This window comes from Pan paniscus, chromosome 4 (genome assembly GCF_029289425.2).
Source record: "Pan paniscus chromosome 4, NHGRI_mPanPan1-v2.0_pri, whole genome shotgun sequence".
Classification (NCBI taxonomy): Eukaryota; Metazoa; Chordata; class Mammalia; order Primates; family Hominidae; genus Pan; species Pan paniscus.
The window spans coordinates 41,393,584-41,419,134 of NC_073253.2; the positions used below are offsets into that span (position 1 = coordinate 41,393,584).

A 25,551-nucleotide genomic window follows, 5' to 3' on the forward strand; every position below is an offset into this window, starting at 1 on the left:
TGAACAAAACCTGGTCTCAGCACCATGGAGGTTTGTAGTCAGGACAATCACTATTTCACAGTATAAAGTTGTTGCACAGTTTCTTGAAAGTTAAAGACACCTATCCTAGTAGCAATTCTCCCAAGTATTAATCCAAGAGAAATATAAACATAATTCACAAAATCCTGTACAAGAATGTTTATAGCAGCTTTATTCAGACTGGCTAAAAATTAGAAATAAGCCAGATGTCCATCAACAAGGAGGGGATAAGTAAACTTTGGAATATTCATCAATGAAACATAATACAAGGGAACCAACTATGGGCTCATGCAATAATATGGTTGCCTCTCAAAAATAATATGCTGAGTGAAAAAAGCTAGACACCAAAAGGTACAAAGTGTTCCATTCCATTCCATTCTAGAATCAGCGAAATTCACCCATGGTGATGGATTGCAGAGGAGTCGCTGCTTTGAAGGGGAGGGGTTGACTGGAAAGGGGCATATGGGAACTTTCTAGGGTGACAGAGTGCTCTGTGCCTTGATATTCTTCCCACAAAACTGACTGGACAGTAGACAGTATCTGAGCATTTCCCCCTATGTAAATTATGTCTCAATAAATAAACTGCATAAAGCAAACAAGTGAGAAAATATTGTGGAAGCACGTGGCCCTGGAGCCAAGTCCTGAAAGATTAAGTATGGGGTCATCAGGTGGAGAGTAAAAGGTGGAGGACAGAATATTCTCGATAGAGGAAACACATGTACAAAAGGTTGGGGATGTGGGGGTGCATAGCCTTCCACACAATGAACAGAACTTCCCATGACTGGAACACAGGATGAGAAAGGAGAGAACAGCATGAGCCGAGGCTGAGAGATCGAGATGCAAGCATATCGCCTCCTGTGCCTCATAAAGGGTGAGGGACTTCCAGCACATGGAGGGTTTGAATAAGCCCTGGAAAGCTGATGCAGAAAAGCTCTAAGAGGTCTGGATACCAACCCTTATCCACGGGACCAAAAACTGGCCTGGGGGCTAAACAAAGCTCTATCTGAAATTTGTTGTGTTAGATTTGGGTTTCAAAACACAACCCATGTGGCAAATCATGCTAGGATATGTCATTTGAATTTCAACTGTTCCAAAGGGAGGAAAAATGTCTTTGAAGGGTGTGCCGCATGCAGTGAGTTTATTTCAATATCCCCTGACATCAGTGTTTTTTCCAAAGTGTATTTCAAGGAATAAGTAGTCTTGCAAGATGCTGGCCTCCAAAGGATGCTGTGGTTGAAAGGGGTTTGGGAAGGGCCACTTCTGCAGATTCACAGTGCACAGGAGCACAGTAGAAGTTTGGGAAAAGTTGTGCCTTCCCAAAAATCAGCATTTCTCAATATTATTTGATTATGGGAAATTCTTCTATAATACCTAATACTAACATCCAAACTGTGGAATAATTTTTGAGGTGTGCTGATTCATGTGATACCCAAATGAGGCATAACAAGTCTCTCTGGTCACCAGAGCAACCACTTTAGAAGCAGCCCAGTGGCTCGAATGCACCAAATGCACTTCCTAATCATGTACTCCTTTCTCACCACAAGATATAATAGTAACAGTGATAACAGTAGTGTTTATTAAGTGCTCACAAAGGTCTAAGACTTGTACACACATTGTTTTATGTAATCATCATACCACCTCCAAAGTAGATACTATCAGAAATCCAACTGTAGAGATGAGGAAACTGAGACACCAAGTAAGTTTAAACACCTGCTTAAAATTTCATAGATAATAAATGACTGAGCTGGAATCTGAACCTAGGCATAATTCCCAAGCCTTCCATCTTAATCACTATGCCAGCCTGTCATCTCCATTGTTCAGTATAAATAAAGTGCACTTGATGTGTTCATCCATTCTTTTCTTCACTCAAGTCCCTCACTTAATAGTGAAGTATCAATAAATGTACATAAGGCTCATTACATTGGAAAAGTGTGTTTTCAGTCAACATTTACTGAAACTTGGCTGCAGGCAATGGGGGTTGGATTCATTATTTTTTCATCTTGAATGGCAGTTCCTCACAGGAACATGTCTGGTCTGATTCATTTCTTGGTCATTCTGGTCAAAAATGATATTGCTAAGCATTTCACTCTATGTAAATTATGTCTCAATAAATAAAATAAATTGGATAATGCATTTTAGAGTCTATTGCTAAGCAACATCACTTTTGACCAGAAGAAACTAGGGTTTGTTTCAACCCTAGTGTTTTTTTCTGGGTTAGTGTTAACTCAGTCATTTAATTATCCCTTCATGCAACATATTTTCTGAAACTTTCGTGAACCATGCATCCTCAAAGTTAGCCAACAGTCTCTCTAAAGAAACTGAAAATAGTCACCACCAGAAGTCCTGTAAGTTTGTTTGAGAAGATCAATGTTTTACCTTTAAGCCCACCTTGTTTTACACAAAGAAGAATTCAATTGTGTGTCTATCCTATGGTAGAGGGGGTGAAGGGACTGGCTATCATAGTAGGCAAGAGATTGAACCTGACAAATATATTCATCTTACCTATATATCTATATCTCTTACCCGACAAATACAAAGAGAAAATATTTTAATTTACTGGCAGCAGCATTTGAAAAAAACCCTCTGTAGTCTTGCCAAGACCAATGATAACTTCTACCAGTAGCACACTTTGATGTAATTTTTCCCAGTACTTTGTCTGCTTCCAGCCGACAGAGTTCAGATTTAGGCTTTTTGCTCCATATTCATGAAGGTAACGGACTCATAGCCAGCTCATCAGAGAAAGGGAGCTCATAAAGACAAATTTAGTATTTGAGTTTTTTTTACCATGCTTTATCTCAGACTGCTTGTTTAGCATAAACCAAAACATTTTAAAAACCAAATTATGTAGGTAGTTGAGTGGAGTACCCTAAAAGAAGGCTAAGCACCCCCCTTGCAGTATTACCTTTCAAAGTAGATGTGGTTCCAGTCCACAGTCCCGGGGGAGATGTCAATGTACAACTGCACTTTGTCATACTGGAGCCTGAATGCAAAATATGGCCGCATTACCAGATGCTGACTAACAGACCATCACATTTTGGCCAAAATATTCATTGTGTTTTTTCCCTCCAATTTCCATGCCAATGAAAAGTACTTTGCATTTGCAAAACTTGGTATTTTTTAGGGCTTATGCTGAACAGAAGCATCAAGCATCCAAAAATACAGGATGTGCTCTACTTGTGTCTAACATGCCAATCTGGATACATTAACAAGTAATCAAAAATAGTACAACTTTTTGATAGGAATAAATCCATCATGAACTAGAAGTTTAAACTACTCATTGGAAGTAAAACAGCTTTGAAAACCTTTAGTTTCTTTAAAGAGGGTTCAGTTTTAGTCAGATGGAATATATATTAAACTTCCATGTTCTTGTTATAAGAACATTCCAAAAACAGAACCATATGAAAATGAATAAAGACAACAAAATATACACACATCCAAGGGTTTAGGCTTATATAATTTTAAGAATGTTTAATAGCTCTATATTTACTACGCTAAAATTAGAAAAAAAAAATCCATCATAGTTAAACAGTTAACTGCAAGGGCACATCTGAAATGACAAGCACACAAGCTTAAGATCCTGAACACGCAGATTCCAGAAGCTTTCGGCAAAGCCAAGTATGTGAAGCCTCCTTGACTTCTGATGTCACACTATCCTATCTTCTGCCATCTGCCTCTAGCAAATGTCAGTGTATTCCCAGGATGGAAACATGTCTCCTTTCTGAATCATTTCTACAAAGGCTCCCCAAAATATGGCCTCTTGCAGTTGAAAGTGACTGCCCTAAATTCGGAGGAAAACACAAAGCCATGGGCTTCTCTTGGTAATTCAGAATCAAGAATTCCCCCATCTAAATGATCAGTGACTAAACTGAATGAGGCGAAAACTTATAGAATCCTATGATGACAGCCCAGTAAAGGGCCAAACAGTCTTTGAGAAATGGAAACTTCAAAACTCAGAATCCACAAGAAAGTCTTAAGGCTTCTCAGGACACTTTAGAAAACAGAACATAAAATCACCTTTTCATCTGGGGTTTTGCATGAGGAAGTCTTTGAGCATGCAATTCCTGTTTTTTGTTTCTGGTGGATTTATGAGACTCTTAGAGTGCAATGCCCTTATTGCAGTGTTACAGCATTCATTCTGTATGATTAATTGATTGCAAATCATTGCACAGGGTGCCGAGATCACTGGTAGGAAGCAGGTCATTAAATAAAATTAAAACTCTGCCAATGTTTTGCTTGTAAACGGTTCTTCCAAAGCCTTACAGCACCATTCCTTAAAAACAGCCTCAATTCATCAGAGAAGCAGAGTCTCCCGAATTTCTAGTGGACGATCCAAATATTCTGTATTTCATACAAACATGCACCATGTTATGTTTTAGAGAGAAAAAGCCATAGTGTAATAAAACTTGTACAAAAAGAGTATGGAAAAGAGTCACTGTGAAAATAATTAAATTTGAACAGCCTTACTATGAAATTGTTCAGCAAAAGGCTCAGAAACCTATCCTGCATAACTACACCCTTTGGAAGCCTACATTTTTCCTTAGGTAAATCTTCAATCCAAGCATTAACATTTCAAATTAAACTGAATTAATATCTTATCCAGAAAGAGAATGGATACTGTGGCCCCTTATTCAAGGAAATTCAACAGTGATTTATCGTGGCAAATTAACATCTCCACAGATCAAAACTAAGGCCCAGGCTTATTTATCATCTGGTCAAAGGTCTGAGCAGAACAACTCTTCCTCCTTGGCTGTGTCTGAAAAGTGACCCACTAAGAACACAAGTATGTTTCAGTCAGTCTGGGGTAAAGCAAAGGGATCTATTTCTTAAGATTCAACCACACTTCATTTTAAGTTTGCTATAATAAATATTTGATGTTTCAGGCAACATTTTAAGGCTGATAACTAGAAGGCCATGCCAGGGAAATTGGTTCACATTCTAGGAGCACATTTAACTAAACAAATACTAATTGTTTTTGCCTGGGGAGATGCACTGAACTGTTAAGTAGGATTTAGCAGAAGAAAAAAGAGTTTAAGAAAGTGTTTCATTGATGTTGAACTGGCCACCCATGCTTGATGTCATGGTATTCAAGCTACTTTATGGTTAAAAAAGAAATACCCCAGTGAACAGATAAGCTGACTAATTGTTATTGATATAACAATTAAATGGTAAATGTGTCATCTTCCTACAATGACAGCACTGGATTCATTTCTAAAGCTCAGGGTACCATAAAGCATTTTATGGGAAACACATTTTAACTTTTTAAGTTCTCAACTCCTATGCATGGCCATATGGGGGCTACATGTATACAATATTCTAATGGAAAAATAACTCATGTAAAGAGATGCTCTCCATTAGGGCAAATACCTAATGCATGAGGGGCTTAAAACCTAGATGATGGGTTGATAGGTACAGCAAATTACCATGGCACATGTATACCTATGCAACAAACCTGCATGTTCTGCACACGTATCCAAGAACTTAAAGTAAAATAAAAAAAAGATGATCTCTAGAACTGAACAAAAAGTACCTATGCCAAACTGATACATATAGTACTATACATTGATAAATTTACCCAATACTAATGAGGCAGAAGAAAAGTTTGTAATTTTTTAAGTCTACTACTAGGAATCCAGTAAGATATTAAAGGCAAACAATCTTACAGTTACCCCAACATTTTAAGAATGCTATCTAACATGCACCATATTACAAAAAGTTTAAAACAAACACTTGATCCAATTAGCTAGCCGGAGACACTCATCTATCCTGCCTGTGATAACCACCATTACACACCCCATTTCTCTGATACCTCAACTTCTTTCAATGCCTCAGTAAAAGAGTCAACTGTGTGGCTTCAGCTCATGGTTGCTTTCATTTCTGCTAATGAGTGTGGACCTAGACTCCTCCATTCATTTCATAAATGTTTATCAAATCTTCATCATATATCAAACACTACTTGCTGCTGGTGATAGAGCAGTTAACAAGAGAGAAATATGTAATGCTCTACCCACATGAAGCTTTCTCTCTAGTGGGACAGACATTACATAAATTATTACCCCATATAATTCAAATTATAAGTGCTAACAAGAGATGCTTTCTGGCGATGCTGAACCATGATTTTTATCAGTTTCTCCAGAACTAACAAGTACAAATTGATTCAGGATAACCAAACTCAAAAAGAGATTAAGGTGATAAACTAGAACAGAATCTATAGACTTAAAATGACAAATAGTTTACACTAGAATATTCCTGTAGGCTGCTTTTGACATTTTCTTTCTAGTAGGAGAGCCCACTCCAGAAACCAAAGTACAATTAGAAGTCTTCCTGGGGGTATATTTACATAATGTAACCAACAAGTGTTGGATGGTCTGTAGATAGGAAGCTTTCCATCCCAAATGGAGGTGATGTTCAGTCATGTTGTCAGAGTATCTGACACTTGGGTGTTTATATCTGGTTCTAAAAATGTGGTTGACTTACGTAACTTGTTCCAGTAGACAGAGGAACAAAAGGAAGAAGCAAAATGCTGTGCTATCAGAGCTTCGTCCCCAAAACAATTCTGGTGATCCACTGACAAACACCTCCTCTGAGATTGATATGGAAAGATAGTTACCCTTTTTATTCTAATGTATTTCCAATCTGAGTAAAAAATTTCCCAATTTACAGCTAATTATTTTATATTTTAAACTATTGGCTTTCTAACAACGTTTAGGAAACACTTTCATTTTGTTGGCAGGCGACCCCTGAATCACAATCGGAATACATTATTTCCAGAATGTAGGAAGGAAGCTGATGCTCACTGGATCCCCGGGACATGCCAGGCATTTTAAAAAATAATTATGTTAACACTTCCTTCCCATTTGTACAGATGGGGAAACTAAGACTTAGGGATCACACGGCAGTAGGAGCCAGAGTCCAGGGTTTGAAGCAAAGTTCTCTTATATCAAGTCCAGTATCCCAGGCCAGCAATCCGGGGACATGCATCAGGCTGGCTGCTTCAGAATCAACTAAGAAGAATGTTAGATACACAAGTTTGCAGGCTCCAGCCAAGCCCTGATTCAAATCACAATCTCTGAATAGAGGAACCTGTATTTTTTTTTGTTCGCCACAGCAAACTCTGATGCATAGCCAGCTATGGGAAGCATGATTCTAGCAACAAATTCCTATCCATGTATCTTACTTCTCATTAGCTGCACAGTCAGAGGGTGACCCTCCTCAATACCATCACAGAATTTGGGGAGCTGGAGTTGGGGAGAAGGGTTTCTCCAAGTTTTAAGCCTCTGGCCTTAAACTCCATCTAGTATATTCGGCTATCTCTTCCTGAATTTATGTTTTCAGAGACTGAACAAAAAGTGAAAGAGAAAAGTTGTCTCTTTACAGAGACAGTAACCATCATTTTACAAAATCATTATAAAGAGCAAATGAGATCATGAATTCAAATCTGCTTTTGAATGTCATGAAATGCCATATAATATTGCACTATTAATTCACCCAAAGGTGAACATTCCAAACAAGGAGGAGTGTAATTGTCACTCCTCAACTTAAGTGGAGGAAAAGAAAGTTTGGAAACCAGCCTCTGGGGTAGGCAAACTACAGCCACCTGTTTTTAGAAAGTTCACTGGAACACAGCTAAACTTATTATTTACATATTGTCTATGGCTGCTTTGCAAGCTACAATGACAGAGTTGACTAGTTGTAACAAAGATCCGGTGGCTTGCAAAAACTAAAATATTTACTATAGGACCCTTTAAGGAAAAGCGTGCCACCCCCTAAGACAGATGGTCACATTCTTCTTAGGCAAACATAAATCAATGGTACTCAGCCGAACATTCCACATTTTAAGCAAACCTTAAAAACAAAATCTGCATAGCTGGATGGGGAGAAGACAGTCCCCAGATTCTGATACATGGAGACAGTGATGCTTCCTTTCCTTTGCTGAAGCCAGATTATTACCCCATCAGTCACTGTGACTGAAGGCAGCAAGCCTCATCCTTCAGTTATGTTTGGTATACAAATTTCCCCTCCAAACCCAAGCCTTAGTCTCTTTGAGAGTAAAGCCACATCATACTAGAGAGGTCAAACATGTAGCCCATAGACCATGTGTGTGTGTGTATATGTGTGCATGTATTATTTTTTTCATTTTTAAAGCTCAGGATGGCCAGGGCCAGGCCTAACCTCTGACGCTCTCTGGAGCATTCACACCATGTGGACTCCCACACTTCAGCAGCTTGTCCAAACTAAACTGGAACCCAGGGTAGAGATGAACAGACACCCGCATGGCTGGCTGGCTGCCTCTGAATCCACCCACCTGCTGGTTTTGCTCTCCTGCTGTGTCTTAGGCTCTGTGTGCTGAGGCGGGATGGCCCTGGCCCAGTTGGCTCACATAGCCAACCTGCCCCCAGAGAAATATGCAATCAGGAAGTTGGCAGTAAGCACTCCTGGCTCACCAGGCTCTACAAGCGAATGTCATCTTTGCTTTTCCTTGTATAAAATCTGCAAAAGGCTAAAGTCAATCATCTCCACTTGTCGATGAGAAAGATGAAAATTAAGCCCTTGAGCCCAGTACTTTATATTTTTGTCATGATATAGATTACCAAGAGCAAGCAATATTATAGTTTCCTTTAAAACATAACCTAATGTGATAGTCGCGATTCTAGAAGAAAGAGTTGCCAGATGATTTCCTCAGACTCCTATATATATCTCTGGATAATAATTTGATGTTGTAATTAATGTCTTCAACCCTTCAGCTTTGTTTTCATTTAAGCAATCCCAAATAAAGGCACGTAATGTCCCTCCCAATCAGAGCACTCACAATTCCCAAAGCCCCTTAGTTAAGGCCTAGGCTTGGAAATAAAACTATAAGTAGGAAATAAACCTATAGACTCAATATTTTCTGCTCTAGTTTCACTAAATAGGAAATGGATTCAATATTCCTGCCTTAATTTCTATGTGTTGAACTAGGCTTGATAACAGACTTCAACATCTATCAATATACAGATATAAATATTCATCACAATTTTATTATTATGTAATTATTATTTTCTTTACAAAGTTCAATTCACTTCCCTTACCAAGTCAAAAAACTAACAATGTTGTTATAGTTCAACTTTGGTATATATAAAATTCAGGCTTTTTAATATTAAATCAAGGCCTTCATGACACCTAAAACTATGGTAGGGAGAAAAATCATCATTTTGTCCCCTGTTAAGAGCTGAACTGTGTCCCCCCAAAATTCACATGTTGAGGTCCTAACCCCCAGTAGCTCAGAATGTATTTGTAGATACAGCTTTAAAGAATAAAGTTAATTGAGGTCATTATGGTGGGCCCTAATCCAATATCACTGATATAAAGAGAGATTGGGGCACAGACAGGCACAGGGGGAAGACCAGGTGAAGACGCAGGAAGAAGGTGGCCATCTCATCCGCAAGTCAAGGAGAGAGGCCTCGGAAGAAACCAAGGCTGCCAACACCTTGATCTCTAATTCTAGCCTCCAGAACTGAAGAAATAAATTTCTGTTGTCTAAGCCCCCTAGCCTGTGGTACTTTGTTATGGCAGCCCTAGTCAACAAATACATTCCCCCTCTTCAAATACACTCACATCATAGAAGTTTATGGTGTCTAATACCAGTTTCAATTTCCAGGAAAATTGCCTAAAGTTCTTTGGGCAAAGCTTCTTTCCATATAGATTACACAAGTAAGGCGTCAATTTCTGAATTATGAAATATTGTAAAACATGAGAAATTATCATCCTCTCACTTCTTAAGACTGTTATTTAAATACTAAGTATGGCATAGGTTTTCATTTGGAAATTTTCTATTTTCTTCCCTTACATAAAAAACTTGTCAAAGTTTAACACAGCTGTCTCTTAAAAAAAATTATCAAGATGAGGTATTCTAAATACAATGCTTTGAATTTTGAAAATAGTTTCCTTGGCACCAAATTCTAATATGTAGTAAAAGGAAAGAGAACCCAAACTTAATCAAGTTACTTTTTTCCCAGTATCTATATTATTAACATAAAATTTGGCTTGACTTACATTTTAGCATACGCATAACAAAATCATAATGCTTTAACTGAACTGAAGAGAACTTTTGGGAAACCTGCAAATATTGAGGCATACAGAAAAATACAACTGAAAAGGGAGATTAGGATTTCAGATTTTTACACCATAAAATGTTTCCTGTTAATGAAAAAGGCAAATAACATATAGATGCATTCAATATATAGTTCTAAAATGTTAAAGCTAGGAGAAAAAAAGTCACAAGGATAAAATGTTGGGTTTTTTATTGTTGTTTCTTTGTTTTTGCCTTTCAGAGTAATGCTGTTGAGCATCTCATAGGGCCGATTACATAGCAATTGTCCCACAGAGACTATTGTTTAAGGAAATTCAAATATTCTGTAGTCTTGGCTGGTGTCCCACAGAGGAGTACAGAAAAAGTTCTTAAACCAACCATCTCTTCCACCACAAATAAAATACCAATTTGGATTTAATGTTTGAACATCCAAGAATTTTGTTCATGAAATAACTTCCAAAACTGGAAAGTAAAGTTCTTTAAAGTGCTATCTTAAGAAATATTTACAGATAACATGGGTTTATTATTAGGCAACATTAGAGAAACAAAATATTTTTAAGAAAATATCCCTTATGGGAAAAAAGTAAAGCTAAAGAGTATTTATGATACTGAAAATGTTCAGGCCCCATGCAAGAGTTGGCCACAGTAATCCAAAACATTTAGAAATATTTTCCAAATGTTACTATTAAAAAGGGAAGGAGGGGAGAAAAAAAAAACCAATAAAAACAAAAACCTGGTCCTTAATCATGAACATCCCACTAGGCATTACAAAAGGATTAGATTAGTTCTATATCTAAACCAACTTCTTTAAAAAGTACAACTCATGGCTGGGCGCGGTGGCTCATGCCTATAATCCCAGCACTTTGGGAGGCTGAAACAGCCAATCGCTTCAGTCCAGGAGTTCAAGACCAGCCTGGGCAATATGGGGAAACCCCGTCTCTATAAAAAAGCCAAAAATTAGCTGGGCATAGTGCAAGTCTGTAGTCCCATCTACTCAGGAGGCTGAAGTGGGAGGTTGCAGTGAGTCCACGAGGTGGAGCCCAGGAGGTGGAGGTTGCAGTGATTCAAAATCACGCCACTGAACTCCAACCTGGGCGACAGAGTGAGACTCTCAATCTCAAAAAAAAAAAAGTACAGCTCAAAACAGCTTTCTAGAAATTAATAATTTAGGCTGGGTGTGGTGCCTTAAGCCTGTAATCCCAACACTTTGGGAGGCCAAGGCCAGTGGATTACTTGAGGTCAGGAGTTTGAGACCAGCCTGGACAACCTGGCGAAACTCCGTCTCTACTGAAAATACAAAAATCAGCCAGGTGTGATGGCGGGCACCTGTAATCCCAGCTACTCAGGAGGCTGAGGCAGGAGAATCACCTGAACTCGGGAGGTGGAGGTTGCAGTGAGCCAAGATATTACCACTGCACTCCAGCCTGGGCGACAAAGAGAGACTCCTTCTCAAAAAAAAAAAAAAAAAAAAAAAAAGCAATTCAGAATGTATAGTGTAATGATTGACAGCATGGGCTCTAGAGCCAATCTTCCCAGGTTCAATTCCCGGCTCTGCCATTTACTAGCTATGTGACCTGGACAAGTTACTTGACCTTTCTGTATCCCAGCTGCCCCTCTCAAAGGACAGAACCATCTCAGTGGGTTGTTGTGAGTATTAAATGAGTTTCCCCATGTAAAACCTTAGCACAGTGCCTGAAATTTGATGTGTCATATAATTACTGGTGGCAGGGGTGGGGGTAGAGCAATTCAGAAACCAATCACAATTAGAGCACAAAAATGTCTGCTGAGGCTGTACTGAAAAAACCAACAGAAATTCCTATCTAGGTGGTATCTAAACACACTGGAGAATTGTATTTATATACAATTTTTCCCATCAGCCTTACTGTTCCAGAAATTCACATTTTCACTGATCTGAGCTGATCATCTATCGACAGTACCAGACTAGGCAAAAGGGCAAACCATTCTTTAAGATGTTACCTGGAACGGCTGACCTTATGGCCTAACAATGAAAGAGTGACTGAAGCCTGAATGAAATCATGGTTAAGTACACATTTAGCTAAAATACCAGCCCACAACATTATAGGCAAATTATGTTAGCCAGATTACAGTGAACTATGGAGATCCTCAGTAGTGGTTACTGATGGCCACTCACCCAGATTCAGTAGCAAAACACAGAAGAGGGGACAACGACACTGCCTGGTCCTTGGTTCTGGCACATCATCTGTTACCACCCAGCACACACTGGAGCCTGCTTCTTCCTGTCCGGCCCCCCGCAGTCACTGTCCCCCAAGATCATGTGTGGCAAGCGCCCACGGAGCCTAGCTAAGGCCATCACCAGTGGCTGATGTTGTGTTACTGTCAATGATAAAAGCTGTGAAAGCTCTGGAGGGTTTGAATAATTTTATCTAGCCTTGACCACTCTCTTAAGTGTATATATCCTATTTTCAATCCACTTTCTTATCACCGCCTATTCTCTGACTTTCTTTTCTCTCCTGTAGAAATTGCTTATCATGAAGTAAACAAACATAAATAAGGTTTTTTGACTAGTTGCAAAACTCCAGTGGTGAACAGTACACACAGCATTTCTGATGTAATCCCTACTTATATAAACCAGGATGTTCCTGAGAGATTTAAGCCAAAGTTGATTTTCCTCTCTCCTGTCAATGTCCTGAGCGTCCTTGGCCTACTCTGGACATACAATTTCTTAAGCGTAAGTACATTTCTCAGCATTTCCTTTGGCTCTACTTCCTTACATGTGGATAGACTGGTTTTGTATATAATCACTGTTTATTTCCTTAGTACATTTTCTATCTACTGCAAGTATGCTGCCAAATGGTTTAAAAAGTTTTTACTTTGAAGCATAAGTCAATAGAAAAAGATGGGAGATACACAAAAAGTAAAAGAGACATGCTTCTTTTAAACAAAAGCTGAATGTGGTTTAACTCAAACTGAGTTTCGGAATTATACCAAAGCCAGTATGTAAAACCATGCTGACAAAACCACATGAAGCACTGTAAATAGCAGATTAATGAACCAACACAGCAAAGCAACATGTGCTTAGAAAAAGCATTCTGCAATCTGCTCTCTATTGTAGTAAAGTTGCAAGATAATATATTAAAGAAGTTACATTTTTCAAAATTTTGCTTGACCTTTTATTTAATCTGAACTATTCCATCATATTTTTTCTTTATCTAAAGAATATCTGAAATAATACTTTAAGAAACTATTTCATTCTCTCCTATATGCTGACAAGAAAGAAGAATGTTACCACGGTGACTTAAGTAATGTAAAGAATTAGCCACTATTAAGAATCAACACCTTTTGGATCAGTAATAAATCAACTTATAAGCAGTATCAGAATTATCACTCTTGAATTGGGAGAAGCCAAATACCTTCAAACCTTTTTGTTGCTGAAAAATTATCCTCCAACTGACAAACTAAGAATATATGTTAAGCATAGAAACAAATCTGTATCCAGTTCTGAAGACTTCTATACTACTGCTTGTTTTATGTTTCTGAAACATTTTGCTGTGGGTGATTTATTTCACATCCATGTGGCCAGCCATTTGTTTATTCTATTGCATACCATCTGTTTTTCGGTAGAGAGGTTTCAAGTTCTTCTCATTCCCTACCTCATATCCCCCAGAAAACAATTTATAATAGACATAGATTTAAATCACTCGGATTCATGTGGAGCTGGTAACACGAGCTGCCTTTCATTTATACTTGGCAAATGCTTTAATGGGATTAGCAAATTGTGTTATTATGAGGTACTTATGGAGAGACAACACTTTTTTTTTTTTTTTTTTTTTTTTTTTACAATGACAAATGATGTTAACAGTTTCATTTTGGGTGTTTAATAGCAGTACAGAAGATTTCACTAACGTTACAGGAAATTGCCCTGATAAAGTCCCACTACCAACCCTGTTGGTATCTGTTATTTCTGAGTGTCAACATAGGTGTTTCAGGATGTAGTGGGGTCCACAATAGTGGGGAGTACATATCAAGTTGCTTTACTTTTAAGAGGACATTATTATTTTAACCCACACATCTAAAAATCCTGTCTGGTTCTCACATGTTGTGAGCATTCTCTAAGCCCTATGACCATGGTCTCACTTGTCTAGGTAACTTACAAGCAAAGGCTGTCCCCAGACTTCCCCAAAGAAAAGTGAATGCCGCAAACTCCAGCTCATCAGTACCAATTTATTCCCATGCTAGGGAGGACTTTGATTCACTCTACACAAGAGCCAACCATTCAGAGGGACAACTTCTTGTTCAAACTATACAGATGATGTTTAAAGTGTTAATTACCATTTTTACAAGAATCCTTGCTGCTTTCGTGGAAAGGAAGTATCTGATGGCCGGAAGCAGCGGCTGTCCACAGTTTGTGACTGACATTCGAAGGCTGAGAAGGGTCCATCTTGAGGTCTACTTGATGTTCACTAGTCCTCACCAAGTCGGAATGAGATTGAGTTGTAGGGTAAGTGGCATCCTGATGGATAACTGATGGATTCAGTTTGTTGAAAGTGTTAAATGACATTTGTACTAAAGCTTCATTGATGAAGAATGAGTTTTCATGACATAAACTCTCAGATCGATTAAGTTCCATTACCTGTGTAAAGAAACAGAGGAAAAGTACAATAATTTTTCTAACTTATACAAGTTTCATAAAGTATTTATTCCTGAGAGAATCTTAGGAATCAAGATTTCAGTAAAAGTGAGGTCAAGATTACCACTTCTTTTCTCCCTCCCCTCTCCCATACTCTTTTAATGAGCTAGTACCAAAAACTTCAATTTGCTATGCATGGCATATCTTTAACCACAACAACAAAAAAAGTGGCACTCTATGACATTAAAGTGTTTCCACTTTATTTTAATCAGAGAAAGCAGCAGTTTTTACTTTTGCTAAATAAAAAAGTTGAAAACATATCCATATATACATGAGGAGTTTGCAATAAACATAATTTAGCCAACTTAAAAGGAAAAACAGATTGCAACAGAGATCTTGTAAGCTTATCAACTTCTACAACTTTAGGCACTATCAATAAAAAAACATACATGCACATAACACAGGAAAATAAACTCCTGGGACGAATAGGATTCTCAAGCATGGTTAGAAAAGATGCAAATAAATAACTCTTATTAGTGAAATGGATTTTGAATTTACTATATCAAATTTACAAAGAGAGAAGCAGCTCAGCATAACAGAATAGTATTATACTTGCTAAATTCAGTGCCTATAGTATATATTCATAGTTAATTGATCTTCTAAAAGCTACATCTAATAGAACTCTTAAGACAGATCATATAAAGAGAGTCAGTCCTTCAAATACTGGAAAAAGAGCACGCTCACAGTGAGTGTGCCTCCAGGACAAACCCACCCTGGCCTTTCTAGGACAACTTGATTCTATGTTTGTTCCTCAGGTAAGGGCATCTCAGGCAGAGTGCAGTGATCCCATAGGACTTGGGCCCTCACATTGTCCTTTTTTTTTTTTTTTTTGAGATGGTGTTTTACTCTTGTCACCCAGGCTGGAGTGCAATGGCGTGATCTCGGCTCACTGCAACCTCCGCCTCATGGGTTCAAGTGATTCTCCTGCCTCAGCCTCCTGAGTAGCTGGGATTACAGGGGCCCGCCACCAAGCCCAGCTAATTTTTGTATTTTTAGTAGACACGGGGTTTCACCATGTTGGCCAGGCTGGTCTCGAACTCCCAACCTCAGGTGATCTTCCCGCCTCGGCCTCCCAAAGTTCTGGGATTACAGGCATGAGCCACCGCGCCTGGCCCGCACTGTCCATATTTTAAGTCAAAATGGATATGCGTTATCTCTGAAAGCTTCCAGCTTTGGCTACCTACAAATTGAAAAATCCTCATGAGGTCTTACACAAATCCAAAATGACAGATGTTTGGTTAGTGTCCTAGAAGCCCCCAGGCCCACCCCTGTCTTTGAGAGGCTGCCTCACAGCACCGCAGAAGGTCCATACCTCGGGGCCACCCGGAAGGAGCACCGCGGGCAGGCTCCTCTGCCGGCCGTGCTTCCAGTGGCCCAGCAGGCTCTGCTGGGCCCGCATCCTCGCCTGCTCCCTCTCCACCAGGCGCTGGCCCTCCCTCAGCCGCTCCAGGCTGTGCTGGTACTCCTGGAGCTGGAGGTCCAGCTCGCCCCGGCTCCGCAGCAGCAGCTCCTCCTGCGACTGGCACTCCCGCTCCCGCTCCTGCAGCCAGCTCTCCCTGGCCGCCTGCGCCCGCTGCTGCTGCTCACACCTGCGGAGCCAGCGCCGCTGCTCCTGCTGGAGCTGGTGCTGGAGTTGGTGCACATTGGCCAGCTCCTCATGCTGCCTGTCCGCGTCGTGAGACTTCTGGTCCTGCAAGGGGCCGCCTCGGAGGATAGAGTGGCCGAGAGACAGGCCCTCCTGCTGCTGGAGAACCAGCCTGTGGATCTCAATGTGGCTGTCCTGAATGGTCAAGGCGGCCTGTCAGAGCAGACAGAGGAAAACTCACTGAACACAAGCTTCCATGGTTATTGTTTACCCTTTCGGTTGGAACTACCTCGAAACACAAAACGCAGGCCCGAATTCATTTCTCTCAATATTTCTGGCCTTTTTCTAAGTTACCTCCAAAGGCAAGATTTTTGGCGTTCCAGAGAGGCTTGTCTACATCTGTCCTAGGGGTAGGACCTGTGAATTTATAGAGAAAAGAAACAAAGCCCAAAAGCAATATTATCCTCTCCTGTGGGAAGGTAGTTTGCTGCTGGTGGTTGGGTGATAGTTAAGCGAGTCTTCTGAATACGAACTCGGCACATAAATTCACAAGGCTGTGCATTCCTGTCCTACATCTCACTCTCTTGCTGAGGTCTCTCCCTAGTCAATCATTCATGAGAACTTAAGAATCCACATAAACCTAGTAGTATCCTTCCTTTGAGTCCCAAACCAGAAATTACTTGAGCTACATTGCATTATGAAGACATAAAAATAAAAAACAACTATTTGGAGACTTTAGGTAAATAATGTTTTTATAACATAATGCCTGAGAATAGCAGTTAATACTATTTTTAGGAGATATGCAAGTGGCTAAAGCTAGTCTCATTACTGTTATATCTTTGTATTATAGCAGGAAGGTCATGTACAAAAAAACTAAGCTGAAATTTATTTGTTTAATAGATCGCTAACAGGAGGCTGAAATGATTAAGGGAAAATAGATACTCTAAAGCCCAGAGGACATTACCAACCAGATTAAAAAAACATTTTGAGTTACGGTATCTGCCTATGAAAAGTTTGGCAACATCACAGGAAATAATTACCAAGATTTGGAAGGATTCCACAAAACCAAAAAGATCTCTGTGAATGCCCTTGGAAGCTTTTAATTTTAAAAGTTCCCATTTAGAGTGCAAAGCAGTACAGAAGGGACAAATTGAAAATGGACACATACTGAGTATGTGTGTATGTTTTGACTCCATATGAGAAATCATTTCTCTCCTAGGGATAAATTCACATTTTTCCTTCCTAAGAATTTTTTAAACTGTCCATATAACAGATGTTGGGAAGATGGGGATTTGACCATATGTTCTTTGTCAGCTCAGCAGTTTCCTATACTTTTGAAAGTTAAAGAACTAAGGTATATTTTAAATTCATACTTGTCTTGGAATACGACTCAAAAATGTATTCACTGGGGCCTTTTGAAAGAAAATTCATATTTTTAAATTTGGAAACTAATCTTTAAAATTTCAGACACATGAATATTTAGTGGCTTTTGGGAGTTGTTATAAATAAAACAATTATTATCATCCAGAATAGGTATTAATTACTATGATCTTTAAATATGAAATAATTAGCACACAATGAGCCACTCAGGACTCTGTTGATCTGGCTAAAGAAAATTGTAGACTGTACATCACCACTTAATTCTAATAAATCTTTAGGGACCAGTATGGTAAGACAAACAAAAATCCAATACTTTATATGTCAAAACTACCACAGACAATAACTCTCACGTAAGAGTTACAGCTACAGTAATTAAGTGCTTCTGTGAGGTATTCTTCATGTCTATCTAACATTTGGGATAAGGCCATTCTTTTCCCTTGCATAGAGCTGGAATCTGAAGATCGGATATTCATCTAAATTTAAATATTCATTTAAAGCTAAATGAATAATCTTCACACTTAAAGTTTACATTTATATTTAGGACAGAGAACAGCACTTGCTTTTCAAGTTTAGGGAAATTCCCAATTCACTCTCTTAACTTTACTTTGCTAGAATATCTGTGTCTTTTCCTTTTAGCCCTGTCTATGCCTCATTTCTAACTCTATTTTCCTAATACAGGGATCCAATTTCATTCCACCTGATTCAAAATTGTTTATGTAAAAACTTCAGTCACATATAAGACATTCAGCTTCAAAAAAGACGACTGTGCCATGAACAGAAATCTTTCAAAGCCCATGGCCTTCGACCAGCTCAGATTAAAAGAATTCACTGTAGACTTTGATATTTCCCATGTTGGTTTAACCTAATGTGTTGCAAAAATTAGGTCATTCAGGTGATCCAGCTTTTCTGAACCTTGAATCTACACAGGGCTGCATTCAGGGTTGAAAAGAAGACACATGACCTTGTGAGTGTTTTCATCCGGCAGCACTAGCCAGGATGCTCAATGTTTTCATCCCCCAAGTTAATGGCTGGTGCTCAAACTGTATCCCTTCCCAGCTGACATTTAAAAGAAAGATTAGTTGTCTTACATGATACATTGATTTCTAACATCAACTCCAGAACCGCACATCTAACCTAAGACACTAAAAGCATTCTCACTAAATCTTGAACAAGACAAAGAGCTTGCTATTACCACTATGATTTAACACATTTTCAAAAGTCCTAGCCTAAGCAGTAAGCCAAGAAAATGAAATTCATGTAATTATTGACAAATAGCCATAATATCATTATTTTCTAATTTTTAATTTTCTACCTGGAATACTTCAAAATATCAATGGAAAAACTATTAAAATGAAAAATAAAGTTCAATGAGTTTACCAGTTACAATATAAGTACCCCAAAATCAATACCTTTATTTATATTAGCAACAACCACTGGGGACACAAAATGAAAAAAAAAATTATTCACAATAGCAGCAAAGAGACATATGAATAAACTTAGTGAAAAAAATACATATACACACATATCATACCATATGAAGACAATTACAAAGCTCTCCAGCAAATCATAGAATAAGAGATGACTGACCAATGTTCTTTTATAAGACAAGCAAGTGATTATGGTAAAGGTGTTGATTCTCTCCAATTTAATTCAAAAATATAATGAAATTTTAACTTAATGATGTTGGCAAGAGATAAGAAACTTGTTTAAGAGCCCTTGTGGGGCTGGGTGCAGTGACTCATGCCTGTAATCCCAGAACTTTGGGAGGCCAAGGCAGGTAGATCACTTTGAGCCCAGGAGTTAGACTGCAGCCTGGGCAACATGGTGAAATAGAAAAACTAACCAGGCTTGGTGGCACACGCCTGTAGTCTCAGCTCCTTGGGAGGCTGAGGTGGCAGAATGGCTTCAGCCTGGGAGACAGAGGTTGCAGTGAGTTGAGATCGTGCCACTGCACTCCAGCCTGGGTAACAGAGCCAGACCCTGTCTCAAAAAAATAAATAAATAAAAAATAAAAGCTCTTGTGGAAGGATATATAAATATGCATCGAAAAATAAATAAGATTAGCACTGTCATATATTCAAATGTAATCCAAGGCTTTAACAATTCAGATGTTGGTCCTAGAGCAAGAATAAAAGGTCGTAAGAGAAAGAAGTCTTGATAGAGTCGAAGTCTAAATAACAAAACATCGAATGCAGCATGCCTTTATATTTTCTGCTGAAGACTTAGGCTTCATTTTATTTTCTTTTAAATTCAACAAGATATGAAGCATGAATGAATAATAAACCAGTGAGGGAAAAATGTTTTGTCTCAGTAGTAATCAAAGAAGTACAAATAAAATAATCAGATACCCTAATCCATCTTCAAATGGAAGAAAAAGAGAGAATGGTGGTTGATTTGATTATTTTGGCAAAGTCTATTGAAAACCTAAACAAAATAATTCTTCTCATTTACCCTAAGGAAATAGTCAGATGTATTCAAAGAGATGAGTACACAAGGATGTCCTCTACAGTGTTGTTAATAATACAAAAGTGTAAACAATAAGGGATTGAATAAACCCCACAGAGTTGAATTTAATATATAATCATTAAAAAGTATGCGATAGAATAATAGTTGATGACAGAGAAAGTTACATGTTACAGAAGAGTGCACAGAGAACAATTCTAAAATCTGGAGCCTTATACACCAACATGATAATTTTAATTCTCTTTGTAGAATCAGAAATCATTTTCTTTCATTTACTTGTATTCTCAAATTTTTCTACAAATTTTTCAACAATCCAAACATTGCATGTATATCCTTTCGAGATACATTTTCATGAGTAAATTAAGCCATCGGACACACTGAGCCTCTTTCTTTGCACGGTCTAAGGTAGTGGTCTCCAACCTTTTTGACATCAGGGACCTGTTTTGTGGAAGAGTTTTTTTTTTTTTTTAAATGGATGGGCTGGGATGTGGTGAGAATGGTTTCAGGATGAAACCGTACCACCTCAGATCATCAAGCGTTAGATTCTCATAAGGAGGGGGCAACCTAGATCCCTAGACTGCATGCACAGTTCACAACAGGGTTCACGCTCCTATAAGAATCTAATGCTGCCACTGATCTCACAGGAGGCGGAGTTCAGGTGGTACTGCTCGCTTGCCCCCAGCTCACCTCCTGCTGTGCAGCCCAGACAGGTACCACTCTGCACCCTGGGGTTTGGGGACCCCAGCCTAAGGGATCATCCAACCATTTAATCCTAAATGCAAGCATGATTTCTTTTTTATGTCTGCTCTTCCTTGAAAGGCAGTAAGCTATTTGAGAGCAGGCTGTGTGGCTCATTTGCCTTTGTGTGCTCAGCCCTCAGCACAGTCAGCACAGAGACAGGCACTGTGTGTTCATCCCCTCAACATTAATAAATTAATAAATGTTGAGTGGATGAACAAACAAAAGAGTAAAGCAACATATGGACTACTTAACTGCTCTAAAGGCTGATGGCCACATGGAGAAGTCAAAGAAGTTTAGGTGTGAATTTAGGTTTTCATCAGAAAATGTGAAGTCATGCTACACTCACCTAAGAGTTTCATTGTAAATGTCAAGCCAGATCATATTCATCAATATTTTTTAAAGATATGAACTGTTTTATGATTTCAGAGAAGAATGGTATAAAATGTAGTCATGGTGTTGCCTCTGATTACAAAACCATGTGAGTCCAACACATCACACTTAGAAGGTTGTCATTCTTTTAAGATCATTCCCTACCTCTCACTTGTTCTCATTTTTAAAGTCTGGGAATCATCAAAGAGAATTGCATTAAGAGAACCATTCACAAGGTCAAAGATTAGAGGAGGGTAGTTACCTGAAGGCTGTATAAGAGACGGGTTAAATTCTGTATGGCTTGTATAATCTGAAAAACAAAATTGTAAGTGTCAAATTCTTGAAAAAGCTTTCATTATCCACAAATAAAGGCTGGTGATACATTTAAGGTATGTGCAGCAGCTCACCTCTGATTGTGAAGAACCTGGAAAATTTCTACATTCCACCTAAAATACATAAAAAACAAGAAAATGAATAACCATTCTACTTCTGAAAAGCTGCCCTGCAGTGTCCCAAAATGTATGACCTTGGGTAAATCACTTTGCTATCTCTAAACTTGATTACCTCATCTATACTGACTCAGTTTCCTCCCAGAAATAAAAGCCTATAGAATCAAACAAACACTTGACAACAAGAGCGTCCTTCACGCAAAGTTGATGTTTGAGATGGATGGCAATTTTCACCCAATCACCCCTTAAAACAACAAGGGATGACAGTAAGGACGCCCTGAAAACTCAAGTAACAACATTTACCTTGTGCAAACCACAATGTGAATTGAGTTCTCTGTGCCCAGATTGAAGTTGTCTTTTGGGTCAGGCTGACCTCTTATATTCTAGAGGACAGATTGAAAGTTAAAGAAAGAATATCATGTCTGGCCTTAACTCCTTTTCTCAATGTTTGAGATTCACGATATCAACATATACAGCAGTTGGGAAAAGAAACCAGACTCAGACCGCGGCCATAGGGGCGCGCTTAGCTGGGCTGCTCTAGATCCCACCACAGTCAGAGATCACCAGACCAGTGACTGCCATAGTAGAAGTACTAGCAGCAGAGGCCATGAACCAGCCACAGGAGACTGTCTGTTCTTTAGGGACAGGGTCTATGCTTCGTTCTTTGTCTCTTCCACAGCACACATTAAGGGCACACGTGGATAGTGATGGTTTGCAGCCTCCATAATTGAACACTTGTTTATTCATTTATTGTCGGCCTTCTCTCCCTAGGATGCAAACCAGTGAGTAGCGAGACTTTGTCCATGTGCTCCATATTATAAGAATGATGCTTGACATAGCACGGACACTCAACAAGTGAATGACTCCAAGTTGAACTCGATGGCACGCCATTCAATAAATGAATATCGATCACCCACTGTAAACTTCACACCTTACGCTATGGGAGACCATCAGATGCCCTGTCCTCAAGGGCCTACTGTCTCATCTAATTTTAAGCCATAAAAAGCAGCCAGCCATGGTCATGTCCTCGGGTAATTTTGAACTTGTTAAATTCAATTAGTTTAGGCTGATGATGCCAGGATGAGCTAGCCAGACCTCCGCTTCCCCTGGACTGCCAATTAAAGATTTCACTCGTAAGCAGCACCTCTGATAGAGAAAAGACAGAGGCGGAAAATGGAGATGAAGCTTAAAGACATTAGATCTGTGCCAAACCCTATGGGAGAGAACAGGCTCTAAGAACCCCCGCCCTAGAGGGATGGTTGGCGTTCTCGCTGCCCTTCTGGCTCTGTCGTGGCCCATCCACACTCCACTGCTTCTGTAGTAAGACCATATGGCACAGAGTTTTTATAGTCTATAAAAATTAGAACCATAGAAATGAGCTGGACTGTGCTACCTGCGGTTACTTATGCCCAAAAGCCACTAGGTTTGACACAAGACAGGAAATTTCGCGTTTTCAATGGAGTTGTTCCGCCACCTTGTGGTAAATGTTTAAAACTGCAGTTGGCGATTTATCCATTATTTCTGCATTTGAGTCAGATTTTATTTTTTAATATTCTTTCAGAAATTTGTTCTAACCTTACCTTGTAGAGGAAGCTAATGACAAAATATCCATTATACACCTTTTAAAAGTTTGATTTCAAGTGATCCTGCCCTTTACCTGGGTTTATTAATGTATTAATTTTTCAAAATGCCTTATTAAGCAAAAAATTTTGCAGATAGCTTAATCCAAAGAAGAACCCAGACACTTAACCTCAATTATCTACCTGTAGCTGAATTGGAGTGGAAGAGGGAGACTTTAGGGGTAGGAGCCACCCAACTTTGTATTCAAGATTAAATTATTACTGTCCAATTCACTCTCTCTTTTCTATTAACACAGTTGGACACCACAAACTTCACACTTAAAAGTGAAGTCTTCACTGAAAAGGATGAAAAGCAGGAACATTTTAAGAAGCAATACATTAGAAAGCTTACAATCAGAAGGAGTAAAATATTACATTCCTATGCTCATTTTGGCCTGTGAAGTTTAAAAAAGAACACTCAGTCACAGCTGTCTTTTCTCTGGATTTTAAAAGTCCTTGACTTGATTTCTCAGTCTTATGTAATATACACAAAAAGTATATAACATGTAAAATATGTTGTATACATGAGAAGATCTGACATTTGCCATTTTTTCACATTGACACATATTGGCACCTAGTAATGTACCTAATTCAATTTTAGATAAAGCTAAACTCTGGAGCCCTGACAAGCAGGAAGAGGCCAACCAGCCACCTCCCAGAATCATATTTTACTCCTTTCCTATTTCTGACATCTCACTTTCAGTAGACATTAATAGGAAGTTTTATGTATTTAATTCTTAAAGAGAGAGTTAATACCTATGTATATAGCAGTAAGTCAAAAAAGAAGATTCCCTTTGGGAATCGCTGTGCCCCAAGCAAAAACTGGTCAGATTAATTAAAAATTAACCACAAAAAAAGTAGGTGAAATGTGGGTGGTGACAGGAAATCAACTCTGCAAGGAGAGGAGGGTCAAGGAAGGTGAAAGAAACAAGAATATTCCAAAGTAAAAGGTGTTTCAATTACTTTGGCGCCATCTGGTTGCAAAAGGGCCCCCGGGTGCCAGAGCTGCCAGACATAGTGGGTGAGAAGCAAAGGTTTGCAGGGCAGAAAGACCAGAAGTCAGAGAGCACAGACACACATATACACAGGAGAGTTTTTAATCTTTTTAATAACTTTTCAATCGTTGCTTTGTTTACACCTACATGACACAGGAAGTGCAAGCACATTTGAAGAAGAAATAAGTTAGAAAGTTTAAATATGAATATTTAAATCAATTGAGAACAATTCAGAAAAGCACCTTTGTCCCACTGACTGCCGTGACAGACCAGAACCTGAGGCTATTTTATTATACACAGTAACCGCTGCCGTTTACTAACAAATCAGTTCACAATACCTTCTCCCCTGCATCAGAGACGGCCAAGTCGGTTACCACACCCTGGATCCCGGGATCCACATCCGAACAGCCTCTTCCTTCTCTCCCTCCTGTGACTAATGCTGGAAGCACGCCATCGAGACAGAAACAAAAAGGACAGCGTCAAACATCGGCCAGCCCACCGGGTTCTTCTGTACACGGCCAACACATATTTCAAAATAGGAAACACCACAAAATAATACATATTGAGTATTCTTAGATGAGGTGCTTGGATGAGCGCAGAGCAACGCATGTGGTCCCTGCCCACATGGGGCTTACACGCTAACAGACAGCAACTGACGAACCGCACAAAGTATCACCATCTTTGTACTTTTCTTTCTTGCACTGAAGTGTTCGTGTGTTGTTTGTGTTACAGAGGGTAGAATCTACATCTCACTCTCACTTAATAGGAAAATGCCTCCTGGGAAGGATGAAATTTAAACAGGTGCTGTAGAACAAAAGCAAGGTCTCTTGGCAGACTCAAGTCTGTAAAAAGTCTCTCTTGTGGCCAGTGCAAGAGCAGCAGACGATAAACAAGGTTTAGGAGGAAGGAGGAGTCCGAAGCAGGAGGGAGACATCTTTCTAGGAAGGCGGAGATGGCTAATACTTCACGGTCTCATAGTCATACAAACCAAGAACCTGTCCCTATCTCTGAATAACTTATTTTTTAACAATTTCTAAATGTGTTGTTTTTCTCACATTTCTTGTTATGCTTTAGATTTACAAATACTATGTATTTAAACTATGAAAACATAGAAACTAGTCCCGAAATATTTTTAAGTACCAAATACAGATTTCACTTCATCCATTAAATCTCTGTTGGCAGGATTTTCTTTCTTTC

General features: G+C 39.0%; 1 protein-coding gene across 3 annotated transcripts in view; it reads right to left on the reverse strand.

Moving 5' to 3' along the window:
- Positions 1 to 25,551, reverse strand: part of ARHGEF28 (Rho guanine nucleotide exchange factor 28) — a 314,196-nt gene that overhangs the window by 15,563 nt on the left and 273,082 nt on the right. For 2 of the 3 annotated variants that reach the window (XM_034959953.3, XM_008962831.4), the window contains 5 exons: positions 24,693 to 24,793; positions 21,699 to 21,737; positions 21,554 to 21,601; positions 16,066 to 16,551; positions 14,396 to 14,696 (listed from right to left, as the gene is read on the reverse strand). In XM_034959953.3, coding sequence (XP_034815844.2) covers positions 14,396 to 14,696; positions 16,066 to 16,551; positions 21,554 to 21,601; positions 21,699 to 21,737; positions 24,693 to 24,793 — 975 coding nt within the window. Of the gene's footprint in view, positions 1 to 2,920; positions 2,999 to 14,395; positions 14,697 to 16,065; positions 16,552 to 21,553; positions 21,602 to 21,698; positions 21,738 to 24,692; positions 24,794 to 25,551 lie in introns of all 3 variants that reach the window. The other variant, XM_063604431.1, reaches the window with a different exon arrangement.